We start from the raw sequence: 21,756 nt of genomic DNA on the forward strand, positions 1-21,756 counted from the left end.
ACAAATGATCTTGAATAATATACACATCCACCCTGGTTTGATTTCCGTAGGGAGCCTTTCTGCGTGGAGTTTGCATGTTATCTTTGTGTCTGCATGGGTTTCCTCCATGTTTTCCAATATCCTCCCATCATCCAAAAACACACAGAAGGTTAATTGGGAAAATGGTCCAGTGTGTGAATGAGAGAGTTAATGGTTCTGTATCTCTAAATGTGCCCCTGTGATTGACTGGCCACCAGTCCGGATTGTACCCCACCTCTCGCCCAGTGATAGCTGGGACAGGCTGCAGCATCCAACGCAACCCTTAGTGTGGGATAAGTGGCAGATAATGGATGGATGAATGGATGAGACATCATTCCTATACAATCCATTTCCCCAAATATATGATGAAAAATACTTTGTTTTTTGGGTAATTATATATCGTGCATATCACACACATCTTAAAATGAATAGGTACTATTCCGAATATGCATTGCAATTCAGAACAGAGAAGAGTCCAGGAGACTAGTATTCGGCGCTCCAGTAACTCACTTAACTAAATAACCATTGAGAAACTTGTTGCAGCATAACAGTCTAGAAGTTAAAAACGAAGACATTAATGTATGTATGTAGATGGTTTCAAGATGGCTATTTGGTAGAGTGATGACTTTTGACTACCGACTACTGTTACTTTGGATCTTCGGTGACTGAATTGCACTTTTTGTAAGTCGCTTTGGATAAAAGCGTCTGCCAAATGACTAATGTAATTCTTTGCTAGGATATATTTTATTCAGTAATGATCAATACCTAATGCTGAATTCAAAAATTTCCCCAGATACCTTGAACTTACCAAGTTGTGGCTTGGGAGGTTTGAGTGTTTGTCCTCGGAACCTAACATGGCTCGTTCAATTCCTGCACTACTCCAAGCCTGCTGTCAAAGCGTTGTTGAGCAAGAGGCTCAACCCCTAACCACTCCCCAGGAACCCCTATGTGGCATGGTCCATCTATGATTGGTTGAGAAACAATTTTCCGCGAGGGGTTACCATCCATCCATTCGTTCGTCCATCCATCCATCCAGCCATCCATCTTCTACTGCTCACGCTACTAAGCATCCTGGGAGATGCTACAGCCTATCCAAGCTCCCATCGGGCAAGAGGCGGGGTACGCCATGGATTGGTTGCCAGTCAATCACAGGGTCACATATACAGACAGACAACCATTCATTCATCTGGGCAATTTTACATTATTTCTCCAGTTAACCTACTGCATATGTCTGGACTGTAAGAGGAACTGGAGAACCCCGAAAAAACCCACATAGACACAGGGAGAACTTAGTGCTGTGAGGCAGAAGCACTAACCACTGTGCTAACTAACGACCGTGTGTATGTGTGTACTGTACTTGTTGCGGTATCCCCATGGAGGGCAGACTCAGGTACATGGCCTTGCAGGTTGGTTTATTCAAGTGTTCTCATACAAGACCAGATGCCAACTGAACCTATGGGTCAGCCTTAAATACTCTCAGGAATGATCAGTGGGATTGTTCCCTGGTGAGGCGTGGTCACCAGGTGCGGAGGATAATTGCCCGGGGACCCGATGAGTTGTGACAGTACTACTGTATTGTATGCATAATGTAAATTCTGCATATGTATCTACACTATATATTGTGTATATGCATGTAGCTTTGATGATCTCAGACAGAAAGTTGTCTTTATTAGATGGTATTTATCCTGCAGGACCATCCAGAAAGGATAGTCCAGGTTTCAGCTTAGTCGGGGCACTGTAAGCATGATTGTCAAGAAAATCAGAGAACACAGTAACATCCCTTCTGAAATGGTAGGCAGAGGTCATTGCTACATATACATGTAGCTAAAATTTCATTTGTGTGGCAAAAAAAGCTTTTCATTTACTGAGAACAGAATATTGAATTGAACAAGTCGTGAAAATTAATTTAATATATTTTTTTGCCCTGTGCAACAGGACTTTATTTCGCAGATGTATGGTTAAATTCTTGATGTTTTTACATTTTCTTTAGTTATTGTGTAAATGACAGATATTAGCCTACTTCTCCAACACCTGAGGTGGTGGGTCTTTGAGTGGAAATATATACGATTATATAATCAGTAACTGCTAACATAAAACATTGTAATGTATCATAAGTCACAATCATGCAAATAATTTGTTTAGTTTGTCATTGCACTCACATAAGAATTTGCAAGAATTTGCAAAAAGCATTGTTTTACAAAATGCTCCATTCTTTCCATCTATGACACAGCATTTCTGGATGTTTGTGCTGTGCAAAGACACCTGTCTTTAAGGCTTTTTTGTGGCAGACTGTGATAACATGCAGTTTTTAGAAGTAACAGTAGACAGTTTTTGTCCTCACTGACCCTGACTATTGCAGTCCTTATCCCCGCCTCCTCTGCCCTCCACACTCATCCTCACCCCACCTCTCTCTTAGCTAGGACTGGCTTGCTGGCTCCATTATCAATTCCTTTTGTCAGCATGCCTGCAAAAAAACACTTACGTCACAGTCATTACAGGCTCTATAAAAGTCAGAGTAATGCAGATTCACTGTGCAGTCAACCCAGCAGCTCCAGCGAGCAGCCATGACTTCCTTTGGCTTTGATCCTTATTTCACTTCTTACAAGAAGCAGACAGTAGTGCGTAGTGCAGGATATGGAGCTGGAGGAGGAATCGGATCCAGGTCTGCCTACTCAAGCCACTCTGCACCAATAACTTCCTATGCATCTTCACGCAGAAATTATCCAACACACAGCCGATCTGCTTCCAGCTACTCCGCTATGCTGTTTTCTGCTCCTTTGTCTGCTGCTGTAACTGAACAATGCCTTGAGGAAGCAGCCGAGGTAAGTTCTGAGTTCAAAGCTATAAGAACCCAGGAGAAGGCGGAGCTGCAAGACCTGAATGACCGCTTTGCCAGCTTCATCGAGAGGGTCCATGAATTGGAGCAGCAGAACAAGCTCTTGGAGACTGAACTCCTACTTCTTAGGCAGAGGCAAACTGAGCCATCCAACATCCGGGCCCTGTATGAGCATGAGATACGTCAGCTTCGTGCTGCTGTTGAAGAGGCCCGCCATGAGAAGCAAGCTGCCCAGGACCACAGAGATCAGATGGAAGATGTGATGCAAAACCTGCAAAAGCACTATGAAGATGAAGTGCAGGGGAGGGAGGAAGCAGAGTGCAGGCTCATGGATGCCAGGAAGGTAGCTGATGAGGCTGCACTGGGGCAAACCGAGCTTGAGAGAAGGGTTGAAACCCTCCTGGATGAGCTGGCCTTCCTAAAGCACCTCTGTGAGAGTGAAATTGCAGAATTGCAGGGCCAAATACAATTTAGTGCAGAGGTCTCTGTGGAGATGGACATAGTTAAGCCTGATCTCTCTGCGGCTCTCCGGGATATCCGAATGCAGTATGAGAAGCTAGCACAACGCAACCTTCAATCAGCTGATGAATGGTTTTGCAACAAGATGAATGTGATGGCAGTTGGTGCTACTCGTGATACAGAAAGTGCACGTAACGCTAAAGATGAGGCAGGTGAATACCGGCGGCTCCTCAAAAGTAGGACACTGGAGATTGATGCCTGTCGTGGTATGAACCAGGCTCTGGAAAACCAACTACAGGAGGTCGAGGAAAAGCAGAGTGCCGAAATCTCTGCTATGCAGGTGAATAACTGACAGACAGTGAACACAAAATATTGTCTTTAATTGAGAGAAAATCTCCATATATATGCGAATAGATATAAAGATATTTCATGATTTAAATGAATGTGTATATATTTTTGCAAGTGATGAATTAGAACATTATGTGGCAAAAAGTTGTATCTTAAATAGCCTACATCTCTCAACAAATTTCTGTATCTTTTCACTCCAGGAGACAATAAGGCAACTGGAGGATGAGCTGAGGGCGAATAAGAATGACATGGCTCGCTACTTGAAAGATTATCAGGACCTCTTGAATGTGAAGATGGCCTTGGATATTGAAATTGCAGCTTACAGGTTGGGAGCTTCATCCACAATGTTTCTTTATTGTACAATGTGTTAAAATTGCAGAAATGCGATGTGAATTACAACAACATCTAAGTGTTTTTTTTTTTGGTGTGTCTCACTTTGTTAGGAAGCTACTGGAGGGAGAAGAAAATCGGTTTGGTGGGACCAGCCCTGGGTCTACTTCCATTTACTCTCAAGCCATGTATGCTGCACCATCTTATGGAAGAACATACACTACTGTGCAGCCTCAGATATGCTCTACAACCCCCTTCCTGAGGAGCGCTCGCTTATACACTTCAAAATTTACCACGGAGGAGACGATATCTGGAAGCCGACCACAGCAAGCAGAGTCATTCCCCCCCGAAGATGAGGAGGATGATGAGGAGCAGCAGCAGCAACAGGAGGAGGAAGAACAGGATGATGGAAAGCAAGAGGAGGTAAAGATGGGAGAAGAAGGAGAAGAAGAGGGAGAGGAGGAGGAGGAGGAGGAGAAGGAGAAGGGAGAGGAAGAAGAGGGGGCAGAAGGAAAAGAGGAAGAAGGAGAAACAGAGGACAAACATGAAGAAGTTGAGGAACAAAAAGAAAAAGATGGTGAGTTTGTTTTATCTAATTAGATAAATGTGCACTGGTAAATGAATTGTAACATAAACTTCATTTCCTTACCTCGAAGAAGGTGAAGCAGAAGATGATGCAAAAGAAGATGATGAGAAAGGAGAAAAAGAGAGTCAACAGCAAGAGGATGACAAGGGTGACGCTGATGTCAAGAATGAGGAGGGATACAAGCAAGTGCAAGCCGAAGATAAAAAATGAAGAACAGACAGAAAAGTGTCTAATATCTTTGCTTTATCGCACCTGCAATGCCTGTCCCTGAAGGATGTCCTCTCTCTGCCTGTAGATCTCTAATTCAAACCAATGATATGCTGAATGAATGCCGGTGAAGTACATCGTGTATGCATGTGTGTACACTGTCAGCAAACATCATCAACAGTATCAAAGCAAACCTTGCAGGTGAAACTATAAAAGAAGTTGAAAAGTTTGCTTAGCAAGCACACGTGCGCTCTACTGTCACCATAAAATGCCTTTAAGACTAACTGTACGTGCAATGACCGATTTAAATTGGGTACCCCAAGCCCTCACTAAGTGCTCTCTATGATGTGCTGCATTGAACGCCAATAAAGCCTCAAAGCTATAAATCTGAAACTGGTTCAGTGATTTTCATTTCTAACAGTAAAAAATGATTCAAATAAGGCACGATTACTGAGCTTTCCATATATCTTAAGACAGATATCCAGCCTTGGATATACTTGCTTGCTAATTACAGTTCTTTGGAATTCAATATTTTTTACTTTTATGAAGCATTACAGATGTCATTTAAGTGAAAAACTCAGCCAAACAGGGATTATTTCTCTCTGTAGTTATGAATCACGACACTAATCAGTAGAAGGGAGGACTGAAACAGACAATACATGTAGACTGTTTTGAGTAACACTAAGCTTCTTTTAGAAAATGAAAATGTGTTATTCTATGAAAACATATTGGTATTAAAAACCATACAACACATAGTTTACTCTTTTTTTTGACAATGAAATGCCAGTAAATTGCAGCAATACTGCCTGCCTTGAATTTTGGTGGATAAGAGTTACAGGGGGGGCTTTTCATCTACATTTTGAGTCAACATGTCTTCTCTTACCTCAAATGCAAGTAGTGTGTGTTGATCAGACAGCTGAAAGCAATGTTTTTTGCGTAGCCTCGCCCTCATCTAAATCTCTCTCCATAAATCAGGGCACAGCGACAATTATATGACTCAGCTTCTCTGCAACAAAGAAGAATATGGCTAAGTGTCAAGTCTTGCAGGACTGCTGGATGAGAAAAGATTTAATTTTTTCATTAGGGCAAGGGAAGTGGTGGAGGGATGACTCAGGAGGTGGACAGAAGAGAAATTCCTTGCTGCACTAAACCCTGACAGAGGACAGTTTATTTCATCCAGCAGAAGGTAGCCTGTCTGGGGCTTCCTTTGCAGCCCTGCAGTGGTGCAAAGCTTTTTTACACACCCCGTGTCAGCTCTACTCACGCACAGAATCAGACACAAAGGAATAGAAGCCAAGCGGGAACTTTGGTTTGATGTATCTAATCGCATTCAAACATGTTGCTTCTTTCATCAAGGACATAAATGTTCTTTACATTAATGTAATACATGTGATAGCCAATTTTGCTTATGCTGAGGTAAAGTCATAATGTGTGGGCTTCATTACCTCTTTTCCATCCTCCTTGTCCTCAGTTTACCCTGTCCTGAGCCAGACTACATTATCGTCCCCTTCTTGTTGCTCTGCTGCTATGGTAAGGCTTGAGGCAGTCCAGAAGAGCACTCAATTAAATCATTAGATAAACTGCTTTGCAATGACTTTCGCCAAGCTTACCCATACTTTTCACCACTAAAGGAGATAGCAATATATTAATTGTTTTCTTATTGATTAAAAATTTCAGGCACACTAAGGATTCTTTATCGAACAGACTTAAATTCACAAAGCGTTTGGATTTTGCATACAACAATGGCAAGTGTACAGGACTGATTGTCTGTTTGTATTTGTTTGTGTATGTGTGTGTGCGTGAGTGTATGCGGTGCCTCCTCTACCTTTTTACCTTTTTTCAGAGATGTGACATTTTTTGACTTTCACAAATATTGTATGAGTGGAAATCAGAAACAGCATAATTTTTCTCATTTCCCAAGGGTTATCCTTTTCCCATGTGTTTTTCTGCTTCTTATGCAAATTATTCTCATTTTTACAATTTTTCCTGATATCTTGTTGATTTAAAGGTCTGTTATTGAAAACGTGGTGGGTCACTGCCGTACAATATCACTAATATGGGCTTTAATTTTGAAATGAAAAGAAATGCAGAGGAAGAGAAATCCAGAAAGACCAAAAGAAGATTATCCAGAAAACATGACCTGATTTAAGATATCGAACCTTGTAGTATGAAGCAAAGACATTTGCACGGAAGAGAAAGCAGGAGAGTCAAAAGCACTAATTCTAAGCTTTGTGATTTTTGTTTGCAAGCTTTGCAAAACAAACAAAACACTGAAGGTGCAGCAGATGACTTAGCATTATTTATTTATCACATCTTGAGTTGAACAGCAGCGGCCATTAATAGCAGTAATTTGACTATAGTGAAAATATCATGATTTTAAGCTGTTGTCATCATAACGAACTAATAAAACTGGTCTGTTGTGACACACTGCCTTTGTGGATTAATTGTACATGAATATGACATTAGTATTCAAAAGATTATTTCTCATCAACTGAGTATCTTTAATTACACTGATATCAAATTTTTTCAATTTCTATGTGACAAGACAGTTTGGTTATGAGATACATCCTGTGATGCAGTTTGTTGGACACATCATCAGTGATAGTGCCTGAGGTCACGGGGGTTTCGGGTCTTTCAACTTCAGACCCCGTCACCCAGGTGACCCGGCCGGGAGTGATCAGTTCCCAACCCGTGTCCAAGAAGCGCTCATCCACACTGTCCGTCTGAATCCAGAGCCATCTGGATGCCTTCTCAGCGGCCTCTGACGCTGAACAGGTGGCTCTCCTTTTGCTTTGATGCTCAGGAGACTGTAGGCCATGCAGAGAGACCTCCCTGCAAAGCCCCTTCCCCGACCTCAATGGGTAAGCATTGTGGTTGCCACCCCTGTTGCGGCAGTCTTCCACCAGCTAAGCATACTTCTCCCTCTTTCTTCTAATGGCTTCCTCCATTCTCTCCTCCCAGGGCACAGTCAGCTCTAGCATGATGACCTGCTTTGAGGACTGAGTGTAGGACGATGGCTGGTCTTAAGCGGGTTTCTATGATGTTCTCAGGGAACCTCAGCTGTTTGCAGAGGTCCCCCCTTAGCTGCCAGTCCTTCGCAGTTCCCAGAAGCCCTTTTTGGGTCTTTGGTTGAGAAGGAGGTTGTTCCCCGGCTCTGCTGAATGTCACGCCCTGCCACTTCTCCAAGTGCTTTCAGACAGCTGCTAAGGATGGGCTCCAGAGTTCCCCTTGCGTGGCACAATGTGCATGATGGCGTTTCATTCTTGCCCCAAAGAAAGAAGTTTGACGGGCTGGGCAAGACATCATAGACCGACTGGATGAGGAATTTTATGCGGAGGGGTTCAGCCCCCCACAACTCCGTCCACGAGATCTTCCTGTCCATGGCTTCCTCCCATCGAGTCCATGCACCTTGCTGCCTTAGCCTGACCCACTGGCTCGCACGCTGCTTTTCAACACCAGCCCACACCTCGAATCGGACCTGGTCCCGCCTTTCCCTTGCCCTTGCACTTACTGAGGTGCGTTGTCGGAATAGTTCCCAGGCCTGCCCGACCGGTTGCCACGGACCCCACAAGCTCCTTGTGGAACAACCGAGCTTCTGCCTGGTCCACCGCCTCTTGCGCCTTCCACCTTCTGCCTGTCTGCACCATGATACCCGCTTGAGCAACCTTTGGGTCCTTCAATTCCCTGTACTGGAGAACCTCCCTTGCCCTGGTGACCATGAACTCCTCAGTAAGGCTGTTGATTGGTAGGGTCAGCTTGTTTTTATTGCCATAGAGGGCAATGCTGCTGAGACTCCGGGGAAGCCCCAACCAGCGTCGGAGGTGGCTGCTGACCCTCCGCTCAAACCCTTCCACGGTGGATATAGGAAATTCATAGACAAGCAAGGGCCACAATATCCTGGGCAGAATACCGTGCTGGTACATCCATGCCTTAAACTACAGTATATGAATGAAGAATATAGGACAACAATATTTTGGACTTCGTTACTGAAAAATAATGTGCAGCCGACAATCCAGGGTGTTATTCAGTTTGTACCTCGTCAAATATGGCAGCCTTTGAATTTACATTATGAGCAGTCTTGTGACAACAAGTGGCTAGTTTGATCACATAATGCTCTTTATTTATCCAGAAGCATCAGCAAGAGGAGAGATACAGTTACATCAATCAGTCATGAGAATAACATTTAAACCAATGTGGTCTCCCTCATGGGAAAAGGCTGACCCTTGTTTTGACTGATCCTGTAGTAGCAAACTTCTGCAGCTCCAGTCTGGAGAGTGAGGGTTGTCACATTGCTGTGTCACTGTCTGATTCTCACAAAGCCATCATTTCTGTCTGCAAACAAAGTAAGTCTCAGGTAATAGTTAGGTCTCCCTGTGGTTGACCTCAAAGAATGATCCCATTGTTATTGCTTAAAAAACCTCAGCACTGGTCTGTGAACAGACTGTCACTATTTCATTTAAGGATGTGTGACTTTTGGGCTAAATATAGATATTTGCTTCTTGTGGCGTACTTGCAGTTCCAGATGACCTCATGTACCCTCTGCAGGGCAATACAAGGATGCTTCATTGAGTCAGATAGAGACAAATGGGGGAGCTTGCTGGCAGCATCCTTTGTCATGCATCGCAACGTGGAAATTAGATGCTGCGGATATATATGGGCTGACCTTAACTGACCCAGAGAAAACTGATTCTGTGATCACATGCACTAACGTTAAATATTAATGACTGTCGTGACAGTGCTTTTCTAAGCAGGGCCACAAGTGTAACCTTCCTATTAAAAAAAATAAAATTGGAAAAGTATTTATAGATTTCGCTTCATTGTACCACATTTTTAAATAAATTCTCATAGTTACCATTTTGAAACATCATCACAGTCTTTTTATCAATAGATTCCAGGGAACAGGACGGGTAAAATAAAAAATCATAATCTACATTTGCCCAAGGATGATAGTCACCGTGCCTGGTTAGAGCCACAGGGACCTACAGTACCATCTGATCCTGCTGCCATTCAGCCACATTGAGGTGAATTGCTCTATTCTGGCAGTGGACCCACAAATCCATTAGCCTTTCATTTATTTTTGTTGGGAATTGAACACCTGAGGAGGAGCTTTTATCAGTTTTTAGACTCTTACACACAAGCAAGATCAGCAATCAGGCTGATTCAGAGCCAGACCCTTCACAATTTCTTCAATGTGCCCTTTACCTTTTGATCTTTGCATTTTTTTTAAATAATCTTTTGGTTAAGTACAAAAAGACATTGCCACAAGCAGATTATGTGAATCTGCAGCAAAGAACAATAATGCTATTTTCCCTCTCAGAAATTTGGATCTTTGAGATATGAATTTTCTGTCACTGGTTGTCATCTCTTTTCAATCACCTCATATTTTCTGAACTCTTTTTTTACTGACTTCCAGGGAACTGCTGGCCATTTTTGAAGGGTTCAATATTTATTTCTGAGTAATGTCAAGCAATACTCTATTAGCTTGACATTACTTTTCCATGTCATCTCTCTCTGATTGTTGGTATGCATTTGCCAGTTTTCACTTGATTTCTTTCTGATTTCTATATATTTCGCTCTTTTAATTTTAAAGCAGTCTTGAATTTGTATTTTTGAATTCTGTGATTTATTGCTGATTGCAGCATGCATTTGAGAAAAATTAAGTCAAAAACAAACAAAAGCAATTGGGAAACGGATAAAAAAAGTCAGTATATCACCATAATAAAAAAAAAGGAACCACTGAATTAAAAGATGGGGGAGAAAAAACCCCAAGATACAACTGCAACAGCAAATATACAGTTCCCCAGAATTTTTTGGACAGCGACACAATCTTTATGTGTCACTGTGTCATTAATCTTTATTTGCGCTTTGCATGCCAGCACAATGGATTTGAAATGAAAACAACTACAACAGAATAGCAGTGCAGACTTTAAGGTTTTATTCAAGGGGTTGAACATGTTTAATCCTATGATTAAACATGTAGGAATTGTGGCCATTTTTATACAAATGCTCCTAAACTTCACAGGCTCAAAAGTAATAGGACAAATAACATTACCCTTAGTAAAATGTTACTTTTCAAAGTTTTGTTGAGGATCCTTTGCAGGCAGTGACTGCTAGAAGTCTGGAACCCATGGACGTCATCAGACACTGGTTTTCTTCCTTTGTGATGCTTTGCCAGGCCTTTACTGCAGCTGTCTTCAGTTGTTGCTTCTTTCTGCCTCAAGTTTTGTATTGAGCAAGTGAAATGCATGCTCGATTGGGTTGCGATCTGATGATTCACTCGGCCATTGCAGAATATTCCACTTCTTTGCTTTAAAAAATTCCTGGGTTGCTTTTGCAGTATGTTTTGGATCATTGCCCATCTATACTCTAATCAACTTTCTAATCAGTAAACACAAGTGAGCCAGTGCCAATGGAAGCCATGCATGCCCATGCCATCAGACTGTCTCCGCCATGTTTTAAAGAAGATGTAGTGTGCTTTGGATCATGAGCTGTCCCAGTTCTTCTCCAAACTTTTTTCTTCCCATCATTCTGGTACAGGTTGATCTTAGTCTAGTCTGTCCAAAAAATGCTGTTCCAGAAGTGGTCTGGCTTCTTTGGGTGTTTTTTAGCAAAGTCAATTCTGGCCTTTCTATTTTTGAAGCAGATTAATGGTTTGCACCTTGTGGCGAATCCTTTGTATTTACTCTCACCTTTATGGTTGACTTAGATACTGATACACCTACTTCCTGGAGAGTGTTCTTCACTGGAATGTTGTGAAAGGGTTTTTCTTCCCCATGGAAAGGATTCTGCAGTCATCCACCACTGTTGTCTTCTGTGGACGTCCAGGCCTTCTTGAGTTCCCAAGCTCACCAGTGCACTCTTTTTTTTCAGAATGTACCAAACTGTTGATTTGGCTACACCTAATATTTCTGCTATCTGTCTGATGGATTTCTTCTTTTTTTCAGCCTCTGGATCTGGTCTATTTCACCTCAATTGAAAGCTCCTTTGACTGCATGTTGTGTGTTCACAGCAACAGCGAGCAAATGCAAACGCCACACCTGGAATCAACTCCAGACCTTTAACGGCTTCATTGATGACAGGTTACTGAGGGAAGAGCCCATGAAGCCTTGTTGTTTTTTTTTTTGCAGTCTTCTGAGTCAGTTGTCCAATTACTTTTGGCCCCTTGAAAAAGAGGCGGCTACATATTACAGAGCTGTAATTCCTCAACCCTTGCTCTAATTTGGATGTGAATACTCTCAAATTACAGCAAAGAGTCTGCAACTTAAGCCCATACTGATTTTATAATTGTATTTTGAATATGTTTTTGTAAACAGCTAAAATAACAAACTTATGTCACGGTCCAAATATTTCTGGGCCTAACTGTATGTATACATATTGAATGCCACTTTTGAATGTCATACAATTAACGCTGGATCAGATTATTGTCAAATGATTTTACAAGAGGCTTGAACTTTTGTACCCATCGACCTTTGGCATTTTTGTTACATGCCTGCCAGCACTCTGTGAGTGACTGAACCATTGTATTTACTCATCCCGAACATCACAGTTCCTTTAGTCTTCAGTTTTAAAAGACAGTGGTGTGAAACTGGGTCAAGAATTACTTACTGAATACATTTCTTAGAAATGGACGATTGATATACTCCATTGTTTTGCATCTCAGAAAAATGAAACACACACAAAAATGGTCTCGAGCATATACAAACTTATGAACATTCATGGTTGATAAACAGGGGTGCATAGAAGCAGTTTTTATTATTTTAACTGTCTGTCAGGTTCATTCATTGTCTGTCTTGTGGGCTGTTAGCTTCATTTGTTTTCATCAACCATTTTCTTACCCATAATGAGACAGCGATCTATCTCTTCTGTTGGTTCTGCCCACCCCCTTAACACCTTGCCTGCCTCCCCTCCCTCTGCTCATCAGCAGTGTCCATGTACAGCTCCCCCTAACTCCATCATCACATCCCCTTGGACACTGACACAACCACAACCCCCCCCTACCCACCCACTGACCATGGCCTCCCCCTCATCATGAGCCAGGTGCAGAGGGAATTGGGCATGTAGCAGTTTTTATATATTTTTATCTTTTATTTGTTGTTGTCCTTGTCCTATTAAATGTTTTTATTTAATGTTGAATCTCTGTCCTTTTGATGTCTTCTGATACCTGTCCACTTGCCCTGTGCTGCTGTGGCACTCCAATTTCACTACAAGGAATCAATAATGTTTTATCTTGTGTTCCATCCATCCATCCATCCATCCATCCATCCATCCATCCATCCATCCATCCATCCATCTTCCCCCACTTATCCGAAGTCGGGTCGCGGGGGCAGCAGCCGGAGCAGTGAGCCCCAGACCTCCGTCTCCCGTCCGGAAACTTATTTCGGCCGCTTGCATCCGCGATCTCGTTCTTTCTGTCACTACCCACAACTCATGACCATAGGTGAGGGTGAGAACGTAGATCAACCGGAAAATTTAGAGCTTGGCCTTTCGGCTCAGCTCCCTCTTCACCACGACAGAGCGGTACAGAGTCTGCATCGCTGCAGACGCCGCAGCGATCCGCCTGTCGATCCGCCTGTCGATCCCGCTCCATCCTTCCCTCAATTGTGAACAAGACCCCGAGATACTTGAACTCCTCCACTTGGGGCAGGACCTCTTCCCCGACCCAAAGTGGGCATTCCCCCCATTTCCAGTTGAGCACCATGGTCTTGGATTTGGAGGTGCTGATCCTCGTCCCGGCCGCTTCACACTGGGCTGCAAACCCTTCCAGCGAGAGCTGGAAATCATGGCCTGATGAAGCCAACAAAACCACATCATCTGCAAATAGTAGAGACTGGATCCTGCGGCCACCAAACCAGATCCCCTCGACATCTTGGCTGTGTCTAGAAATTCTGTCCATAAAAGTTATGAACAGAATCGGAGACAAAGGGCAGCCTTGGCGGAGTCTAACTGTCACCGTAAACGGGTCCGATTCACAACCGGCAATGAGGACCCAGCTCCGACACCGATCATACAGGGACTGAACAGCCCGTATGACGGCGTTCGGTACCCCATACTCCCGGAACACCCACCAAAGGATTGTCCATGGGACACGGTCTAATGCCTTCTCCAGAGCCACAAAACACATGTGGACTGGTCGGGCAAACTCCCATGGCACCTCGAGAACCGTGCCGAGGATATAGAGCTGGTCCACTGGTCTTCACCTGAGTGTCCAGGACATGTGGCTGCAAGTACAACAATATGACCACAAGGTCCATCACAGAACTGTGGCCCAAGATGTGTTGGTGCAAAGTGCACATATGGACACCTTTATGCCTGAACAGTGTTTGTTATAGACAATCTGTGACGAGCACAGAAGTCCAATGACAAAACACCTCTCGGGTTCAGATCGGGGGCGCCGTTCCTCCCAATTACCCCCTTCCAAGTTGCACTGTCGTTCCCCATGTGAGCATTTAAGTCTCCTAGTATAACAAGGGAGTCCCTGGTTGGAGTGCTCTCTAGCAGTCCCTCTTGGGACCCAAGAAGGGTGGGTAAACTGAACTGTTGTTCGGTTCATAGCCTCAGACAACAGTTAGAACCCTTCCCCCCCCTGAAGACGAAGGGAGGGTACCCTCTTGTTCACCAGGTTGAACCCCAACATGCAGGCACCGAGAGGGGGGGGCAATCAATATGCCCACACCTGCCCGGGGCCTCTCAACAGGGGAAACTTCAGAATGAAAGAGTCCAGCCCCTCATGAGAGGCCTGGTTCCCTCAAGCTGTGCGTTGAAATGAGTCCAACAATATGTAGTCGAAATCACTCAGCTTCGCGCACCACTTCTTATCTTATCTTTACATTTGGCTCTTTTTCTGAACAATATTTCACGTATTTTCTTAAAGGGATTTACTTTTGAGCACACACACGCACACGCACACACACACACACACACACACACACACACACACACACACACACACACACACACGCACACGCACACGCACACACACACACACACACACACACACACACACACACGCACACACACACACACACACACACGCACACACACACACACACACACACACACACATCATTGAAACAAAAATAATCAACAAAACCTCAGGGATTACCACTCAGTGATGGTGCGTGCACAACAGTTAGCAAGAGTAATTTATCAGCAGATATCTGTAAAGTTGCACAACACTGTTGGTCTCCATCAGAGACTTTTCGCGAACTGTCCGCAGTAGCACAAAGCAGTCAGGTGATGGCAACATTGTATTCCTTTTTACTGATCTGGTTCTTTTTAACTTTCAATGGTCCAGCAGGGATGTTTTACATTTGACACGATGAAACATTACCAAAGATGTAAGGTGCCTCAGAGGTGAAGAGGGCAAGAGTGTATCTGACATACCGTTACAACAATTTTACACTCTGTAAGCACATACAGCTCAGCAGAAAATAGGTCACAATAATCATGAGTAAGAGCTCAGGTTGTAACCTGGAAAATTCTTCTTAAAGCTCTGTGGAACCTCTATCGAGTCTGATTTTCATCATGAGTTCAGTCAGTGTGATCCGTGTCTCTTTACTATGTGGGATTACTACCAGATTTAAACTGAACAGAAGAACTAGCACTGATATACTTTGAATAAACTATATGAGGGAAACAAGAAACAATTGTTGAATTACGAAATTGAAAACAAAATCTAAGCCACCAAGTAGCCTCATCCATTTTTCTGTTATGTCTAGTAAGTATTTCGGGTTGGTTCTGGTTTCAGTGTTTTTGAAAATCTCCATTAACAATCGCATTGCAGCAAATAGCAAAAATGGATATTGACTTGTCAAGAGGAATAACAAAAGCACTGAATGACTGAACTATACTGACAGCACCATTTAGCTGAGTGACACCAGCAGAAAAACACAAACATACATGATGGGTGAACCAAAAGGTGACTGGGCTACAGATCTCAGCCAACAGCTGTAAATTTCTTCACTGGGCAGTGAGAGAGGTAGCCAGGTTTTTCTTGTGACATACTGGCCAAGTTGAAACTGCATGACGCAAATAGCTTCACTGATGAGCAATTGTTTGAGCAGCTTTTCATTGTGAATTATAACTCAGTCTCCTCATTTATTTCAAACATACCCTTCTTACATGTGAACACAAAAGTTTGTTGAAGCACTCTTCAAGTACAGGCCAGTTGACTTTGAATCGGTCAATGTAGGCAGAGTACAATTTAGAAGTCAATCTCATTTTAGATTAACATCAATAACTTAATAATAATTTATTTATGACACATTAGAGATTTATAGTGTTAATTAATGGAGTCTCCTCTAGATTGTTGGGTTGTGTGCTAAGAAAAAATGAATATAATGAACACAATCAGCGATCCTTGGGGCAAAAAAGGAACAACTGCATCTCACTTTAATGTCCTTGAATTTCATTTTCGATCATTTGAGAATTAATGAGGAATTTGTAAATTAATTTGGTTTGGATTGATCGTCAACAGAGTCATTGGAGAAGCTAATGATTCTTACTTGTTGAACCTTGGTTTTATACATTTCTATTTTGTTCTATCCTTGCAGAAAAAAATTGACAACATCGTCATAAAAGGTAAAATACTCCACAGACTTTTGCCATGCATGCGTATACTACTCACGTGCGCACACAGATTCATGTGAATCTGAGTTTACTGAAATGTTGAAAAAATTCAAATCATAACGAATGGAGACTGATGGGAAAGTTAGTTTTTGTTGTTCTAAGAAATGTCAACAAGACACACTAATCAAATTAACAGAACAAACAAGGAAAAAAAAAAAAAACCAATCAATAAATTTGGATAAATGTTGCATTTGACCAAGTATAACTAACTCGATATTTGCTGCATGTCAAGTGTATAAGAGTGCCCAGAGTCATGGAACGGGCCACGGAGCGTGGGAGGCAAACCTGCCACGGATGTTGGTGCCACAGACGCGCCGATCCGCCTCTCACCCGTCCACGGCCATCCCCTCCCTCCCCGCGGCCATCCCCTCCCCCCCGGCGCTCCCCTGTCTCCCTTTCTCACCCCTCCCCTCCCCTCCCCGTTTACAACTCATGATGGCGGACCTGTAGACGTCGGGAGGACTCGTATAAACGGCCCGAACACTTTTTAATTTTTATTTGTCGGATACTGTAAATACTATTTTTATTTGATTCAGAACACGTCTCGCTGGCTATGACCCGCTGGATCCCCACCAAGAGAGAAAAGTATGGAGTGGGTGAGTAGTATTTGTGTAAGGTAGTTAGCTTAACGTGAGGTGTGTTGTGCTTTTTGAAAGTCCGTCGAATGGGATTGAGCGAACCACGGGAACTCACTCCATTGGGAAAGAGGGGAAAGGGGAAGTTGGCAAGTGAAACTTCAGGGCTACTTCGGCGCTGCTGACACTGTGCAAGTTCTGTCCCCCCAGAGGACCGCGCTGAGCGTCGCTGAACTTGTTTTGTAGAAACCATTATTACCACACGGACCCCTTATAAGAGCGTCAGTGGCAAAGCGCTCTGGAATAATGAGAAGGGGGCGAGGGGAACCGGGTGAAGATGCCTGCTATTCTTTTATTTCATATTGGCAGGTGACGCTTCGAAGTAACCGTGAGCGGAAATATATCCCCCGTTGTGTTGGAAGGTTCCGCAAGGCCCCTCAAAGAACCCCTGTTGGGCCACATGGAAGCCTGTGTGGCTGAGAAGCCCATTTGCATACATATTGGTTTGCCAGTGTTTCTTGGAAAGGCTTATGTCATTAGTACCATTGCGGTGATAAAGATAATTTTCCTTGCTTGCATGTTGCTCACACCTGGCAGCTGAATGTGCTTGTACTTGGAGCCTAACAAAGGTGTGTCATCTAGTTCCACACACCCTCAAAGTAAACGTACAAGAGTCTTCATGAGAAAATCTTTCTCTGGGTGACTTTTGTCACTATCAACAGTACAGGTTGGTCCGTTATTGTAAAGACAATGACTTGCAGCAAAATCAGTTCTTACAGCTACATCATGTTTCTCATTTTGTGGCTGATGTTAACACATCAGCTACAAAATGAGAAACATGATGGAGACACTGGAGACACTGCTGAGTGTATGGTCAAGATCGAAAGACACTGAGCGCGCTAAACCTGTATCTTACTCTAACTGATTTATCTTTTAGTTTTTAATTAAGTTCTGTGCTGCTGTACTAAAAATATTTCAGCTGCCTAATTAATGTAAGAATGCTCTGCTGAACAAACAAGGGCAATCTTAGTTCTGTGTGACCTTGCTTTAGTGGCTGGTGTTGAGGATTTTTTTTCTGCTAATCCTTTTATATCCCAGTATGACTTTCAAAATTGTTGCCCTGCTTGATTCTGTAGATTATGTTGTTGTGATGCTGTTGGCATCAGAAACTGGACAGGGGTCTATAACACCTCTAACATCATACTTAATCCTAAATATGGCATTTCATCCTCAACAAGGTATGGTTTTAATCTGATTAGTCAACCAGGGATTTGCCCAGATACAAATTATTAGTTTTTATGTCAAAGAAGAGATTGTGAGATCTCAGATATTATTGTATTTGCTATACTTGAAAAAAGGAATTGCAAATAATGTGCTCAAGATATCACATTCTTCAAAAGTCATATTTTAACATCATAATACTTTAAGAAAAAAGCTACTTCAAACCTCACTGAAGTGACGCGATTAAGGTAAATGAAATAGAAGTTATTTACATGTTTGCATATTGGTTTACATTACTCACATTTATGATTATATACTGTGCCCTTGTTCATTTTGAAGCAACGTCTCCGCAATGAGCATATGGAAGACTTGTCTTCCACTGTGCTCATCAAAGCAATTAAAAAATCATTTTTCTCTTGATCTCTTGATACAACCATTCATACTTTTAACTTTCACTTCCAACAAAGATATTTGATTATAGAGTTTTACAGTTTTAACTTGTATTCAGTAAATATCTCTAACAAGAGGGTAAAGCTGTCTGCAGTGCAGGAGGATTTAACTTTCCACTCCACACATTCATGTAAATGTGTTAAACTGATATTCAATGTTAGCACAGAGAAACCTTTTCCCCCCTTCAGCAGATGAATGTAAATACCAGCTGTCTTGTGTCAAATTCTGCACACTGAAGGCCATACATGCACATTATGTGGTGTTATTATTACTGAGAAACGCACAACAGTAAATCTTTTACAATGTCCAATTAATTATTTATGTTAAAGATCCAACCACTTGATTATGGTAAACTAATGAACTGAACTCATGAAAATACACATGTACTACATCCAGTGTTAAATAATCAGAGAAATAAGAGAAAATTGCCAAACCTGCTCAAGAATGGCTCAGGTTTGTTATTTTTTATTTGTTTTGCCATCAACCTTTATTGAAGATATTAGACAGTCAGATAAGGCTGATTTATTTTAGATATTGCTTAACTGTGATGTCATTTTTTTCATAGCTCTATCTTCAAATTGTAGTCTCATGGCCTAAATCCAGGCATTAGTCCCTGAATGTTATTTTACTATTTTTGAGTATGTTGTTTTGTTAATTTGATAAGATTTTCTGCCAATTAGCAATATTTTTCCCTCATTAAATTATTTATACCTCCTTTAAAATGTTGGGAAAGTGCCAGCAATGTGTTACATTTAAATTAACAAACTATTATCAAAAAACATCAAAATCAATTTTAAAATGAGCAAGAAATTATCTAAAATTCATTCTCATTAAGGAAATATCAGCTTGTAGAGAAGAAAAACTGCATCGACCAACACGTGAAACTGACAAAAAGTAAGAAAATACGAGGGTCATGAAACGCATCATGAATGCACCTTGAAAGAGAATGTATCCATACTGTTGAAAGCAGCACTGCTGCCTCTTAAAATTCTCTTAGGGAATCAGTATTCAAGGATTAATTTTATAAAGAATGATTTGTGCTTGCACTTGGAAACTGTATTTTGTCATACAACATTGCCAACTCTTCAGATTTTCAGGCTGAAGAAGATGTAAATGGTTTGTTTGTCTCACTATTTCAGACACAATTGTCTGTCAGGACCAGCTATATGCTTGGTAATGTTTAAATTTTGCATATTTTCCAATGATATATGAATTATTCAGCAACCTGTTACAAAATATCTTTATAAAGTAATCCTATTTATCTATCCCATTTATGTCATTCACGAAAATCATATATTTATTTATTTATTTATTTGCTTGAGGCAGCATGTTTTTATGCAAAAGACAAGCCAATGCTGGTCTAATTCGATCCTCAGTTGAAGCTTTTGAAATCTTAGAATTACATCTTTGATTAATAGATAATTGTATCAGGACTCATTAGCTAAAACCTAGTTTTAAAAGCTCAAGATTGTTTTTGGCTGTCTAGACATTACAGGGGAGGCAAAAGGCATCTCCATAAAGACCTTTATGTTATGGAAAGTACAGTCATGGCCGAAAGTTTTCAGAATGGCACAACCATAGAAACATCTGGCAAACACCTAAAAACCCTGAAGGAACAATCTTTGTGAAAGTGTCATTCTCAAAACTTTTGACCATGACTGTACTGCTCAATTGTCTCAAAACAAAAACTTCAATAGAGTTGCTTTTATCGAATTACTTTTCATAGAGATGCTGCACATCTTTCCATTTTGCAGAAATGACAGCGCTTGAATAGCTTTAAATTTAGACGGTACATTATTATTCCTGGTCTCATTCCTCCTATAAAGTAAATAAGGTAAAATCTTCCACCAATTAAATTACCATGTTTAACCCATGTCCTTAATTTGACATGAAGTACTGTCATTTCCTGTGTTACAGTTTCAATACTTTAAGGTACATCACCATTGTGATTTAATTGTTTAATGTGCTTTTTTTAGAGAAATCCAAATAATTGTTATTTGAATAGAATCTGAGTGTTTCTAATTAGTCTGACAACATTAGTCATTGAGTTTTTTTTCCATTTAAGAAACCGTGACATTATGACGTTATGTCTCAACCCTTTTTTTTCCCACTTTTTTTTGTTCTTTATTCAAATGTAATATTTTTTGATTTTTTTTTAAAACCTAGTCAGCATCGAACAGTAGACCTTAATTTGTTTTACCACTGGTGAGCTGCCAGCAGCTGCTGAAACTGTTCAGCCATGGTGTTCTTTAATTGTTAGCTAATCCACTTCCAGTATAAATCATTTATAGTGTATATCGGACTGACTTTGATTTAACATCAGTATGCACATTAACTGGAACCTGCCCAGATAGAGGCTTTATTGGAATTTATGACAGCAGCTACACCCTCAATATTTCAATTTTAAGAGGAAGCAGTGTTTCTGAGAGTTGTACAGGTCAATTGCATTGCCAAGGCCGAAGCTGTTGGCATTTGTTTGTGGCACCAAAACATGCTTAGATGGGCTACTACTTGTGGCCCACTGCCATACTCTAGCTAGGGACACTCAGTCAATTTGGTGAATAGACCCTTGTCACACTTGGCTTAATGAAAAGTACGTTATTTTTATGTTGGCTTTTGGTATTATTATGGCTAAAACAATAATGTCCCTCTTCAGTTCCTTTTGGCGTCTAACCTTCAGGGGTCGCCACAGCAAATCGTTGTTGTATGCAAGTGCCTACCACCTAGCCGCTCGTCCCCAACCGGGCCTCTCCCTCATTCGTGTATGCTAGCGCGTTCCACCAAGTCGCCTGTTCCTGCCCTGCGCCCTCCCTACCAAGTCTGCCCGCTTCTGACCTACCCCCCCCACACACACACCTGTGCTCCCTGCTCCTGTCCTACCTGGACTGCCTGCTCCTGCCTGCATCTCCCTACCTGGTCTGCTTGCTCCTGCCCTGTGTCCCCCTATGTGGACTGCCTGCTCCTGTCTGCGTCCCCCTACCAGGTCTGCCTGTCTCTGCCCTGCATTCCCCTACCTTGTCTGTGTGTACCTGTTCATTTGTCTAAGTAAATTTGCTGTTTTGAACCCAGTCTGTCTTGGTGCGGAGTCCTATGTCTGT

General features: G+C 42.0%; 2 protein-coding genes across 7 annotated transcripts in view; both read left to right on the top strand.

The window, feature by feature from the left end:
• Positions 1-2,557: 2,557 nt before the first annotated feature.
• On the top strand, positions 2,558-5,177 carry neflb (neurofilament light chain b). Of its 2 annotated transcripts, none has more exons than XM_086173560.1 (4): positions 2,558-3,653; positions 3,862-3,986; positions 4,105-4,568; positions 4,648-5,177. In XM_086173560.1, exons 1-4 carry the CDS (start codon positions 2,583-2,585, stop codon positions 4,785-4,787), a joined length of 1,800 nt encoding a protein of 599 aa, XP_086029686.1. In that variant the 5' UTR covers positions 2,558-2,582; the 3' UTR covers positions 4,788-5,177. The 2 variants fall into 2 exon arrangements, with proteins under 2 accessions (XP_086029686.1, XP_086029687.1); XM_086173561.1 differs by having other exon boundaries at positions 4,651-5,177.
• An 11,667-nt stretch (positions 5,178-16,844) lies between these two features.
• dock5 (dedicator of cytokinesis 5) overlaps positions 16,845-21,756 on the top strand; it is a 43,651-nt gene continuing 38,739 nt past the window's right edge. For 3 of the 5 annotated variants that reach the window (XM_086174019.1, XM_086174020.1, XM_086174021.1), the window contains exon 1: positions 16,847-17,008. In XM_086174019.1, the coding sequence (XP_086030145.1) occupies positions 16,966-17,008 (43 nt within the window). In that variant the 5' untranslated portion in view covers positions 16,847-16,965. Of the gene's footprint in view, positions 17,009-21,756 lie in introns of all 5 variants that reach the window. The other 2 variants (XM_086174022.1, XM_086174023.1) reach the window with 1 other exon arrangement.

Source organism: Fistularia commersonii, chromosome 26, assembly GCF_037954325.1.
Source record: "Fistularia commersonii isolate RoL2024-O1a breed Wild chromosome 26, RoL_Fcom_v1.0, whole genome shotgun sequence".
Lineage (NCBI taxonomy): Eukaryota > Metazoa > Chordata > Actinopteri > Syngnathiformes > Fistulariidae > Fistularia > Fistularia commersonii.